This window comes from Pimephales promelas, chromosome 21 (genome assembly GCF_988280905.1).
Source record: "Pimephales promelas chromosome 21, fPimPro1.hap1.1, whole genome shotgun sequence".
In the NCBI taxonomy this organism is placed as follows: Eukaryota; Metazoa; Chordata; class Actinopteri; order Cypriniformes; family Leuciscidae; genus Pimephales; species Pimephales promelas.
Window position 1 is genome coordinate 6,293,349 of NC_142789.1, and position 14,411 is coordinate 6,307,759.

General features: G+C 37.2%; 1 protein-coding gene across 2 annotated transcripts in view; it reads right to left on the reverse strand.

The window, feature by feature from the left end:
• The window catches only part of pde4cb (phosphodiesterase 4C, cAMP-specific b), a 102,299-nt gene that overhangs the window by 68,705 nt on the left and 19,183 nt on the right, over positions 1-14,411 (reverse strand). Inside the window, exons 2-3 of one of the 2 annotated variants that reach the window (XM_039667372.2) lie at positions 11,970-12,050; positions 11,658-11,851 (exon numbers count right to left, since the gene is read on the reverse strand). In XM_039667372.2, coding sequence (XP_039523306.2) covers positions 11,658-11,851; positions 11,970-11,981 — 206 coding nt within the window. In that variant the 5' untranslated portion in view covers positions 11,982-12,050. Of the gene's footprint in view, positions 1-9,258; positions 9,828-11,657; positions 11,852-11,969; positions 12,051-14,411 lie in introns of those variants that run through there. The other variant, XM_039667373.2, reaches the window with a different exon arrangement.

Below are 14,411 nucleotides of genomic sequence, written 5' to 3' on the forward strand. Positions count from 1 at the left end.
ATTGTCGTAAAAATATACATATTTAAAACTTTATAAATGAAAATATCTGACTTCCGGCAACGATCGACGTACGTTCGGTACGTTCACGGGTGATGGAAGTCGGCGTACGATCGTTCGTTTATCCCACTGGAGCCAGATGGATTACTTTTGTGAATGTTGTATGCACATTTTTGGGACTTGAAGGAGCTGGACCCCATTTCTTCACATTATATCCACTGAAGGGTCTAAGACATTTTCTAAAATAACTGAAAATGTGTTCGTCTGAAACAAGATGACATATGCATCTCGAACGACTTGAGGGTGAGTAATGTATGTGTTAAATATCATTTTTGGCCGAACTATCCTTTTAACGCCCGGTTAATATGTAATTTACTTAAGTTAAAATGTAGTCATTTATCCCACCGGTAAAATAACAACAGCGCCCAAGACCCGTCCACAAAGTTAATATGTAAGTTAATATGTAGTCATTTATCCTGCTGGTAAAATAGCAACAGCGCCCAAGACCCACCCACAAAGTTACTTGCGCTTTGTGCTTGCTACTTGCGTTTCAAATCGTTAAAATAGGGCCCATTCATTTATATGCTAAAAGTGGGCCAATTTAGTCCCAAGCGGCATTAAAATAGTACACTTACAAGTTTACTACTAGTACATATTGACATTAGTATACTTACTACATAATGTTTACTTAAAGGAATTGCAATATCGAAGAAACAGGGCAGACAATACTGATTTTATATTGAAAGTAGTTTAGCCTGTAAAGCAGTAACCTCTAGGTTATAAAACCTTATAAATGTAGCCATTTTACAGATTCCCTGCAAGGTAATCCCGCTAGACCACGCCCATGACGAAGCCATGCCTCTCATGGCACGTTCACACCGGACGCGAATAGCGCATCAGGCGTAAATGATTTCAATGTTAAAAGACAACTCCGGTGCAAAATGAACCTTTGGTCTAGTTACACATTGCTACCTAGTCAACCGTTATCTGAGATTTGTTTTCATGATTGCCGAATGTAAATAGTTTTATCTCTAAAAACAGTTTAGCCTATAACGCTAGTATAATGCTAGTATGTAGGGCATAGAGTAATGACAAATAAAAATCGCTTGTTATTACCACTAACAAGGCTCAAAATAGCCCCACACCAACACGACAGCATAACAAGGGTCCCTACATTCAAACCGAAGCATTGAGAACGTTGTTAGTGTCCATACAGTTTAATAAGAAGATATTTTATACACACAGTCAACTTTGCGAATACAGGAAGAAGCCATCTTTGAAAAAAAGTCTCTACAGTCGATCTACGAACGCAACATTCTCAGCTGTGAAAACAGCTGTTTTGCTCTTTGTGAGATCGCAGTCAGCGCTGTATGTGCTGTAACAGCAACACCAGCTTGAAGAGGTGTTATCCTGAAGAAGCAGACTCATCTTTTTAAGTTGAACTTAGATAAGATTGCAGAGCAGGAACAGCATTCACTGTCTGACTCCGAAGCGAAATATAAGGATGCGAACGCACCGGCTGCTTATCATATGCTCGCGCCGCGATGTAATTGTCGCATGTCGCTGGTGTAATTATCGAATGCCAATGTGCATTGGCTCATTTAGTTTCACTCGAAGTAGACAGGCTCTCGCAAGCGATCCTCAATTGTCAGAATGACTTCTGACTCACGTTGTAGTGATCTAATAAAGGGGAACGCCATTTGTGTCTCACGGTAAACAAACTACAAAATGGTTAAACGATTAAAGAAATGTTACACATTTTAATGTATTAAAGTGCAGTCTTGTTTAACATCATGCAATCCTCTGAAACGAGTTTGCAGCAGAAGTCACAAACAGAGTGAAATGTTATAATTTCAGTTAAATAAATTAGTATACTGCATTTAATAAACACAACTGAACACGTAATTGATTCGAAAATTGAATACAATCGAGTCAAAACATTAATGCCACTATTTGAATAGCATAAATAGGAATAGGTCAAATTTGTATAACGGTAAATTTGTTAGAACGATAATTATTTACATTTTAGTGCTGTCAATACGTCAATATTTTACGTTTTAGTTCTGTCAATACGTCAGTATTGTGTTCCCTTTCGTCCTGGGAACTCCAACGTGTCGTCGGGGAGTTCCCTGACGAATTGGGATCCCAATTCATCAGGGAACTCCCCGACGACACGTTGGAGTTCCCTGTGTTCAGGGAACGAGGGTTACATACGTAACCGAGACGTTTCTGTGTGTATAAATAAGTACACTTTACGTAAAAATACACACATAATAATGTTATTCCAGGAAAGAGTTGGTGTTGGTGGGATTTTGGGATTTTGTTGAATTTCATTTGTTGCGAAAAAACAATAAAAACTTTGAGAAGAGGAATGAATGACGAACAAGGATGAACAATAGTATTAGCTTGTATTAGCAAAAACCATCATTAAATGAAAACCTCAGAGTTATGTATGAGATACACCACAAAGCAAAGTATGATATCGAAAGCTTCAAGTCAGAGATAAAGCACATGGAAACCAGTCAGATCAGTTCGTATGGGTCCTCACGAATATACCCCAGCCAGACAGATAATGACCCACTTTCAGATGGTCAGTCGCTGACAGATAAATGCATTTCTTCAGTTACACTGCAATATGAACAGTGCTGAGCATATTAAGCATTCAGAAAAAGTACAGCTAGAATTTAAATGACACAATCTCCAGTGATTCCAGCACTTTGTGTAAAGATTACACTCTGAAATGATTGCTCTTCTATACACCATGTTCTATGATACAAATGGACAAATAGTATCCTGCTGAAAATCTATGGTTAGGAGAACAAAATGTCATTTTTTCAATAGGGCAGAAAACATTCAGTTCCTCTCTGCTTTCATAAAGGCACAGAAAATGCTCTGTCTATAATCACAGTGTCTTATTATAGCTGGCTAAGTTCCAAGTGGACAGATCCCTGATGACACTGTTTTATAAATTTTTTATCGAATCTATTTTTACTTTTTCATGTATTTGCTGGTACGCTTCTCTTAGTTTAAAGCGGAAAAACACTTTAGAAATTGTGCATAAAGTTAGCAGTAAAATCATCGGGATTCAGCAGACAAAACTATCTGAACTATACAATAGACATGTACTTAAAAAGGCTGAATCTATCATGTCTGATAGTTCTCATCCCTTGTACGTAGAATTTAAGTTGCTGCCTTCTGGTTCTCGCTTTAGCCAGCCACCAGCCAAAACTAATAGATTTAAATTCTCCTTTGTTCCCTCTGCGATCTCTCTGCTTAACTCTGTAAAGAATAGGTAATGTCTGTCTGCACATTGACAATACTTGTATTTAAATGTTAAATGTTTTTAACTTTTTAATTTTTAACTGTTGTTGATGTTGTCATGTAATGCATGTTAATTTATTTGGCTACTGTTGCAAAACTAATCGCCCCTCGGGGACAAATAAAGATCTTGAACTTGAACTTGAACTTGAACTATTCATTTAATCTATTTGTGTTTAATGAAGTCAAAAGGTGAAGAACAAGCTTTAAAGAGTTCTTCAGTACTTCAGGGGTGGTGTGTTGAAGCATGTCCTGGTCTGATCCAGAACAGGAGGTATAATGCTTTCCTCTTCTCTGACCTATATACTGTATTTTTCCCCTGAGGGTGAAACCTCAACATGGCATTAACCACAAAATTTGAAGAACTTAAAAAAAGCAAGATAGGCGTCTTATTTGACAAGACCTAAGGACAAAAATCAGACTTGAAATGTGTCTGTGCTTGGGGACAAATGAATTTCGAAAGCAGCGCTTCATTAAGAAGTGATGCAGTGTGAAGAATATTAATGGGAATATTGGTTTGGAAAGAAATTAAGAATGGCTTAATATAATTGCATTCAGTGCAATTACAGTATCATTAAATCAGTATTAGCCCTTTAGCCATTTAAATTCACAATCACTTCAACTTCGAAAGAGAAATGAAGCCACCAAGAAAAATGAATGCAATAAGTCAATTATAACAATAGAATTATGATAACTGGAAGCAGTAGTCAGGATCCAGAGTCATTTTATGGTCATTAGATATAAAGAGACGGAGCTTTGATAGGCTCTTTTGCCATTTTTCAGGTTTAGATTCCAGATAGAGAAAGATGCACAGTTAAATCAAGATTTCTCTTCTAAAACTTAAAAAGACTCTTGGTTATTCTTTCAACTCAAATGCTGATTTGAGACAGTTAGGTAAGGAGGCTGGGTTGATTCGACCCAATAATCATTCATAATCAGCTTCAACTATTCTTGTTCATGGCACTTATGGCAGAAATAGAATAAATTTAATCTAAGTGGAGAGAGAACTTTGAAACTGCCTGCAGTAAGGACCATTCTTGTAAAACTTTTTTTTTTTTAATGTTTAGTTTCTGTGGAGTGTTTCCTCTCACTCGAGCTGTGAGCAGTACAGTGTGTAAGCATTGAGAGGAGTGAAATGGTTTCATCCAGTCAATTCACTATAATAAACAGATTATTCTGTATTGAGTTTTGTGTTAATTACATGTAGGGTTTTAGTCTGTGTTTCTTGGTGGCATTAAAAGCCTGAGGATTTGGCTGTAGTGAGACTATTTTTATTGGTGCAGTGTTTTGGTGGTTTTTAATGTTTATAATGTGAGCCATGATGTGAATAAAGGGTTTTTGGGCCTTATCTTGCACCTGGCGCAAATGACTTTATACACAAACGCATGTATTATTCATTCCTATTTTGCACCAGCGCAAATTCGCAAAGCGGGATTTTTTCCTCCACAGACGCACGTCGGTAAACTAGGGAATGAATTTGCGCTCCCTGGGCGGGTCGGCGCAAAAAAGGAGGCGTGTTTCGGCGCAAACATTCCCCAATGCTATTTTGCAGTTCTAGAAAAAAACTCCGCCACTGACCAGAAAAAAAAGTTGTCTAAAGTCAGTGGCGCGTTGCGCTTTCAGATGCTATTTTAAGTGTGCATGCTTGGCCATACAGAGTGTGAACAACGTCCATACACTGTGGTGATTCTCTCATCTACACAGATGTATTTTACTTTTTGCAAATGATACAATATTATAAGGAAAACTATTAAAACACGAGGGAAATTATTGTTGTGTTCATGACAATGGGTAAAAAAAGAAGCTTACACATTTACATTATTATATGCATGTTTAACCGAAGCTAATTTGGGTGTATTTGTCCCATCCCCAATATCACTTCTCTTACTTTTATGGCCCTGACGAGAACATCGATCTCCTCGACTGTGAACCGATTGTAAAGCGCGTCTGGTAAATGCGCCGTTATGATAGTATTGCGCCATGGAAGAAACGCACGTCGTTCATCATAAAGGGAATGTGAGATGACGCTCTGATTGGTTTATTTCACGTTACGCCCAAACCACACCTATGAATAATGAAGCGCCTTCAGACCAACCCCTTTTAGATTTGCGCCAGGCGCAAGAGGCATTTATGCCGCCGGGAAAATAGCAACAGCGCCGGGACCCGCCCACAAAGTTACTTGCGCTCACTTGCGTTTCAGATCGTTAAAATAGGGCCCATTGAGTCTGGTAATAAAGCAAAACAACTGAGAACAATTAGAAATTGTCCTCAGATGACATGTCTGTAATTTATATTAATAAAAAATCTAGCGTTAATTGGATCTCAAACAGTTTAATTAAAAGTAGTTATTACTGCACCACGTGCGAAACCAACGTGGTTGAACTATACTTTGGGACAGTGGGTTTCGGGAAACAGTCGTGACTCGTGACTAGCTAGTTGATTTCTCAAACGATGAAGCTTGAACTACGTCATTGTACGGGAAACGCATCCCAGATCGTTAAAACAGGGCCCAAATTGTCTTTGCACGCGCGAGGTGTTTAGCGCATGATTTATACGCTGGCAGACACAGCAGCAGTTGTAGTGAGGTATATTGATCATGAGATCAGAATTTTATTGTCTAAAATTATAGCTTCATTCATAGTAATTCATTCATTTATGACACTTGTTTAATTCATTTTAAAAAATATTTTTCAATTTTTCGACTCGATTGGGCTTAGTTCGCTTAGGCTATGCCTCAGGCCGGCCCTGATGGCAGTTGTTGACTAGAAAGAGAAAACTGACCATAACAAAACATTTACTTCCCTAACAATACAGTACATAGCTTCCCTTTTAAAAACATAATGCGCATTTGGGTTGGGTTATGATGAATGTGCTCTGTGAAGCATGATGTGTTTGTGTTCACATATTTGCATACAGTATTACATGTACATGTTTCTCCCAAAAGGCAATATCCTAAATGGGATGTGATCTCATAACCTTATTTTTGACTATTGATTCCCAATACTGCTACCAACAAGATATAAGAAAATACAACAAGCATACAAGTAAGCTGAAATAAGCATACAATTCGTAGTGCATGCAAATAATGGGTAAAATAGTTCAAGCTTAACTGGAAGGGAGCTTGGGACTATTTATATTGGCTGTTAAAATTAAACATAAGCATATTCAAGTAGTTTTCTAAACAACTTTTGAGTTCTTTCCACTCGACGTCTGTGATTTCATGTACCGAATCGGATTTGACTAACATCTCTGTGTTTAATACAGAGGGAGCGTTTGTTTTCTAGACGTGGCCATTACAGACGGTCATGTGCTGTGCTTGCAAGCATCACGTATGACATGTATGTCTTAAAATGCATTTTTTGTTAATATTATTTGAATTGATTATAAAACTATTAGGTAAACTTCAGCGGCTGTTTATAATAAACTTGCCTAAGTGAGCAGAGAAATGTAGACAAGTAGGCCTATCTGACTCTGACACTGATATTTTCGCGATTTGGCTCTATTTGTTGATTGCATATATTGTTTTTTAGTAGGTTATTTGCCCTGTGAATTTTCTCACAAAAACAAAAACAAAAACACTGACTTGGCAGATAAAATCACAAAGTGTGTCTGTGAAACATCCCCCCAGAAAAACTAGTCCTGTCTGAAAGTGTTTTGTCCACCATCTTGGATTTATATTTTTCCACTGAGGCTGTCACAATGCTTTCTGTTTTTATCACAAACATTACATGGAAAGCTGGCTTTTTCGTCCAAAAGAATACTGATCAGGGTATCTAGCTTTTGGATTTAAAATGCTCTCTATATAGCAGTTTTGGAGTCTCACTTATCATATGTGATATAAATCTGTCTTCAAACATCCTCGCCATTAGCCCTCTGACAGCAGAATAATGTTTTTTAAATGTGCAAATGACGGCTTCATCCAGGACATATGCACAACAGTGATACAACACAAGATTATAAGCAAACATAATCTGCTTTGCTGTAAATAGAGTTAAAATCAAATAAATATAATAACTGCTGAAGCTAAAGATGATTTTTCAAATCTTTTACGTCTCAAACCCATTAGCACCACAGACAGATAGGAATTGCATCTACATTTTAACCTATGATTTTTTTTTTTAATCACGTGTCACATAGAGGCCAAAGTGCAAACACATAGACACATTATTTTTAAAAATAACTTGCCTAGGGAACAAACAACATTTTTTGAATGTCTTTTTCACGTATTGAACTTTTTGTGTTCGACACTTCTTTAGAAAAAACATAATTAACTTGGCAGCGAAGATGCCAACACGAAGTGAGTCATTATTTTATCAATGCTTTTGCATGCAGACTCAAAGATTATATCTATCATTGCCAAATTTCCCTAAGAATGCCACATACATTTAAATAAAGGTCCACTGGTTATAAAGCTATAAACCATCTACTCATCCTTACATTTTTTTTTTAAATAATTGCTTCAATTCTTAATTATGGCAAGAAGACTTGCCAAAAAAGCGTGGACAACTGTTTATAGAACCTTTAATGAACAGATGGAGAAAGACAAAATCACATAAATCTTGCACAACCTATCAAAAGATTCCACTGCTAAATAAAATGACTATTAAACTTAATAAAATGGTTGCTGTTTTTCAACTAACTACACAGGCTTTCAAGCTTCAAAACAGGTTGCAGAACCGACATAAGAGTATTATAAAAGTAGTTATTAAGACTTGTGCACTATATTCCAAGACTTCTGAATATGATGGCTTTGTGCACGGCTGAGCACCAAAAATCACCAGAATTGCACCATGATACATTATCTTCACTCATAAGAGAATCATCACAAACACAAGCAGATGATACCCTGAGGAATCCGAGTCTCTAGATAACACACAAGGGCGTTAAGCAGATCCATACTTAGGAAAGGACAGGAATGTCTTGATAGTATTAATATCTGGAAAAGTAAATGCTTCAATAAACAAGTAAAAACAGAGCAATGAGTCACTTTACACCTACTTCTGACTCTCTGTGATTCAGTGCTATTCAAAACTCAATGCCAAACAATCAGAGTTGACTCTCCATACGCTGCATTACCATCAGATATTTTTAATGCAACGTCTCATGGCCACGTTGTGCATAACTTGTGCTTTTATTCTAAGAAAATCACTGTGTGTGGGTGACTGGTGGAATTGTTGCTCAATCTAAAGAGGTTTAAATGAAATGTACTGTTGTTAGGTGTGTGTACATGTGTGCGCAACATGCTGATTTCACTTTTTCCATGAAAAAAATACATTAAACACCACTGACAGTTCTGATGGGGCATGTAATCACACTTTGTGGGGTGTGTTGACACATTGAGAACCTGCTGTTTATTGATTGGAGAATAAAGAGTTGAAAATGTGTTCCTTGAAAAAATGTAAATAAGATCTGTCTGTATTTGTACTATGCTTTTGTAGTGCATTTTCAGCTAAATCTAAAACAGATCTGAAACATTTTAGTAAAAAAAAAACATAAAAAAACATATTTGTCTAACAAAAAATAGATATTAATGATTTATACAATTACAATATTCTAAAGATTTGCCCACACTGGACATCTGTGAGCAAACTCTAACCCTGAGACCACTTGGGGTCTGATTTGAGCTGGGAGCCTAAATTAATAGGTCTAATGAAATTAATAAATTGTATATTTTAAAAAAATATATATATATATGATGATATTGGAATTCCAACTTCATTCTGTTAAATAGAATAGAATTCACAAAAAAGAATTAAAGCGGTTGTTAAAACGAAAATATAAAAAAGCATGTTTTAGCATTTTTTGTAATTAAATGTTTCACTGAAAACCTCACAGTCACTGTCACATGGGGAAGTTGACATTTCACATGGGGGAAGTTGACATTCAAGCTCACCTATTGCACACGTAAAAAGTGACATTTGACATGTTTAAAGTACGAATTACCGTTTGTTAAAAGAAGACGGCCAGGACATTCTCGGTTTTTTCAGGCCCGGGCGATGCTGCTCAGTGGCTTTGGTAGAGCACAGGTACCGCTCGTTGTCGGAGTGGTACCGCTGTTTGATTCGGATGTGGGTTCGGGGCTGCCTCCAAAGATGCTTAGGCGGTTTGGCCAACCCAGCACCTTCCCTGCTCAGCGCAGAGCACTCCATCAGGGCAGAAGATCAGCTCCGTGTCTACTGTCCAAAGTCGGGAATTTTTAATTGTCGAAGTTTGCAGTCTCATATAGTTCCTCAACGTCAGAAAAGCTGTCCAGCGGTCAGTGGTGCTGAAACCTTGAACCGCTCGTCCGTTCCCTTCAAGTTTATCAATTTTACGGCAAATTAAACTCTCGTTACATTACAACAGCGTGTTTGCAGAAGCAAAGCTCTTTCAAGTTGACACTCAATCAGTCTTTCTCTGCTTCGTACTGAAGCAATAAAGGTGGTAGGGATGGAGACGGAGTGAAACTGAGACATATGGCCGTCTCACAGCAAACAAAAAGAGCGAAACGTCCAGCGTCGCGGCACATGCAGCGTGTATCCGGCTGAAGTGAACGAGAGAGCGCGCGCTGAGGCGGATATAAAGCTCATGCTGAGCGACGCCATACAGATAACGCCCAGTGTGCATTACATCACCAGGTGCTTTACACACTCCCAAACTGAGTACGTGTCTGTGTGTGTGTGTGTTCTACTTGTAAGTTTTACATGTTTACATAGACTTTTAGTAGCTTAAAATGATATGGTCAGAATTTTATTAAAAAGAGATTGCATAATGCAAGAGAAAATGTTTCTTTGTGAAATCTTACACAGACATGAAATTCTTGTGGGCTTATAGAAAATAAGGCTTGAATACAAGTTGTGGAGACACTATCTAACTATCACACTTTCTAACGTGACTGCATTTAATAATTGGGTTCTCATTTAATGGATGGTAGTGTGTTGTCCCTTAGGAGTTTTTAGCTGGACATTATGGGTCATTCACTGCTTCAAGTTGATTAAGAGTATTGAACAGCCGGTGTGTCCACAATCAACCTGATAGACCTTGATCAATCTGGTTAGAGCTGGTAGACCACGTTTCAGTAACAAACCAGCTGCTATGTTCCAAAAACAAGCTTGACCACTTTATAAACTGATATGCCATGTTGTTTTCCCCCCAGCAGGAACAAAACTAATCTGACAAGCTGTGGCAGCACACAAGCTTTATTAGGTGTTCCAATAAAGAAAACCAAAAAAAAAATAGAAAAAAAGTGTTACTCTTTTGTTATTATGCTCACCAAAATGTTAAATATATCATGTTAATATTTGTGTTCTTAAAGGGATACTTCACCGTTTTTTCAAACCCGTTCCCATATCCTTTGACGCCATATGACATTTCGTCAAAAAACTACGCACATGGCATCCTTTAGCGTCAATATGAGACGCAGACCCTACCCCAGATCTAAACCATAACAGTGCATGTTATATTGACGCTAAAGGGTGCCATGTGCATAGTTTTTAGACAAAATGTCACATGGCGTCACCTATATGACGCCAAAGGATGAGAATGTGTTGGTTTTTTCATATTAAACTATGTTAACATACATAGTTATTCATTAAAAAGTGGAAAAGTTTTATTTTGTGTCACCGTCCTAGGTCGAGTTACACTATTCGAGTGACTGTATTTAAATAGGGAAAACGTGGAGTTGTTTGGTCGCTTCTCTGCTTGGCCCATATTGAATGAACTGGGCTAGTTGAGCGCGATCAAAGTGTCTCACACGCCAGAGCGATTGAGACGAGAGAGGTGTGTATCGACTCGTCTAAGGGAAGAACGTATGAAAAATTGGTGGAGTATCCCTTTGATAAAATGTCTTGAACTTCTGTCTCTGTATTCATATGATCTCATTCCATGTCATTGTGCCCTTTCACGAGATCAGTAAACAGAGAAGCACCCGGGAGTTGTTTCCACCCTCTGCACAGATCTCCATGACCTTTCTTTCATTTGCTTTCCCACGTCATTTTAACTAACAAGTGACTAAATTAGATGGAGAAGAGGAAAGATATTAGAAGTAACAGTGCCACAAAAAAATCTGCCTGTATTGTATCTAGATTCCTTCATTTCGTATAATACCTTCAGATTAAATCTTTGTACGTTTTAGGTTGACATTTAACAAACACACTCACTGTGTGTATACGTAGAGATTCAATAAGCATGATTGAACTAAGTCACATTTTGCTCACAGTAACTGTGTCCATTATGGAAACCTCTCTGCAATCCGTGTTTGATATCTGAGGATGTGATTCAATCAACAGAGTTCTAGCTATGATCACATTAGATAGCACATTGCACACTTTTATCAGACACCTAAATCTACTAGGCTGACTCACTCTTTTTGGGAATCCGCGCAGGCCAGGGCTGATTTATAAATTGCTTCAAGGTCCTTTAATTTCTTTGCATCCAGGGTTGAGTGTCTGCGGGCCATAGGGGGAAGCAGCATTGGCCCAGAGAACCTGCGGCGAACGGCATTGTTGGTTTTGGACTGAAGCTCCAGCGGGTTGGAGACCAGGGAGTCTCTTCGTCTCTGAGTAAAAAATAATCAATATTCAAGTCAGCCAAGCAAACTGTTTTATGGTGCGAAAATAACAGCTGTTTTATTTTTATTTATTTTTTTGTCATTTACCTTGGTAAAAAACACATACCATATTTTCCATGTCTACAGCTCACAGTAGGACAACTTCAGAACCACATCTTGATGATACTTTTAATTATCCATGCGTGAACTGCCAACACAAATGTAAAAATTAATGAACAAGAATAAACAAGCACTTATTAAGTATATCAAATCTAAAAATCTATAATTCTGCAGGGCTGTGCTAAACTCACTGCCTCTATGCTAGGGTGCGGTGAGTGGTTGTCAGGATTGCTAGGTTGGTAAGGTTTTCTGAAAGATGTTTGTTTTTTTTCACATCCATACTGCTTATATGGTTACTACACTCTAAAAAATGCTGGGTTGTTTTAACCCAACTTTGGGTCAAATATGGACTAACCCATCCGTTGGGTTAAATTTTTACATTACATTTTTAACCCAACATTTCGGGTTTGTCCATATTTGACCCAAAATTGGGTTAAAACAACCCAGCATTTTTTAGAGTGTAGAGTGGTTGTTAAATGGGTTGAGTTTTTTTTTTTTTTTTTTTTTTACCAGATTGAGTTAAGTTTGTTTGTTTGTCTTAATTACAAAAATCATGAACAGAAAATAATACATACCATACAGAAAAAAAATCACCTACAAATTGTAAGAGTAAAAAACAAATAAAACACATTAAAGGAGCTATATGTAGAATTCAGAAATCCTTTTTATTAGCGCCACCGGTGGCAGTTAGGTGAACTGCAGCCAGCCACTCGTGCACACCTACAAAAGACTCAATGATTCAAGGACCTGATTTCATACACTAAATTATGTTTTACCAGCAAAGTTTGGAAGGAGCATGTTCAAATGAAGAGTTCAGATGCAAAAGCTTCTAAGTGCCATTTGAAATTTTCTTCTAGAATGATCATTTTTATCAAGCTTGTATATTTAAGTTCAGTGATTTCACTTAAATGGCAATGATAATTACCTATTAATTGTTATTTAAGTGAAATTACTGAACTTAAATATACAAGTTTGATAAAAAATCATCATTAAAGAAGAAAATTTCAAATGGCATTATTAGAGGCTTTTGCATCTGAACTCTTCAAATAGTCTGTCCAATCAACTCCAATCAATTACCACATCTATTAAGGCGAGACACGGCAGGCTAAAACATTGATTTTTCGTCGAGATTTTAGGCTAGTTTACTCCTTGAATATGTGTTCTTTCAAGTTCCTATAAAGAAAACATTGAAAATATACATTAAGATGTTTAATTTATTACATTTTGTTTACTTGCGGCAGTTATAGCATTCCAACGTGTCATGGCGCGGTCCGTCTGTTTACTGAAGTCTGTCGTGACCGGTATCGTTGTAAAGCCAAATATGGGCATTTCCTTTCTATCAGTAACCAATCGTGAATGTCCAAAGGGTGATTTAAAGCTAATGACGAAATCTCATTGGCTACTGCTGGTTTCTGCTAACGTGATTCGCTCAGACGCATCACGTGGTGTACTCTGCCAATGTTAATTCATTGAGTTACTGCAGCTGTAGGCCTCATATGCCTGCCATTTTATTAAATAATCAGTTTTCATGAGCTTGAAATATTATTATCATTACTAAGGGCCTGAGCATTTATTCTGTTTTTCAGCATTTTTTTCCCTAATAGAAATGTATTTAATTCCCTACTTAAATCTTTAAATGCCTTTTGTCATTCCCCAGTACAAATATCTCAGCCTATGTAGCACCTATGTACACCAAACTTTCCAGTTATACACTTAGCTTAGCAGTATTCTGAAGATATTTTCAGAGGGCTTTGATTCATTCCTGGCCTGATTTATGTGACATTTTAATAAAGAAAATATAGCCAAAAAACGATTTTTTTAAGGCTATGGACAGTATATTTTGATTTCCTACTGTAGGTAATGAAACCATATCTCCTGAAATCCCTCTGAACTTTTTTTTTTCATCTTGTGTGTTACCAAAATGACAAAAATAATTTTGCACCTGGCTTGTACCTCCGAAAATATTACAAAATTGCGCATAATAATGCCTAATTTGCATAATTAAACATACAAATTTTAAAAACTTATAATGCTTTTTTATGTACTTGTGTAAGTAATCAACTGAGGAAGTTTCATGGTGATATCTATTGTTTAAAAATGTTACCCTGTTCACCTATAGTGTCTCGCCTTAAACCGAGTAAAGGTGGTGGCAGACCACGGTGCACGTTGTGCTTGAAGATTTTGTCAGTTGAAGCTCTGAAACCATATCAACAAATGCAAACTCAATATCAACAAAAACAAACATCTCTGAGCATTCAAATAATAGTGAGGACTTTTTCCAGAAAAAGAAAGAAGAACACGTAAAGCAAAAGGTACGACTAACTAACATCACTACAATACCCAGGAAAGTACAGCAAGCTCGTATTTTGCAGCCCTGTGAATAGCTAAATGCATAAAGCCTCACATGAAAGGGGAGGAATTAAGACTTCCAGCTGCATTGGAAAAGTGC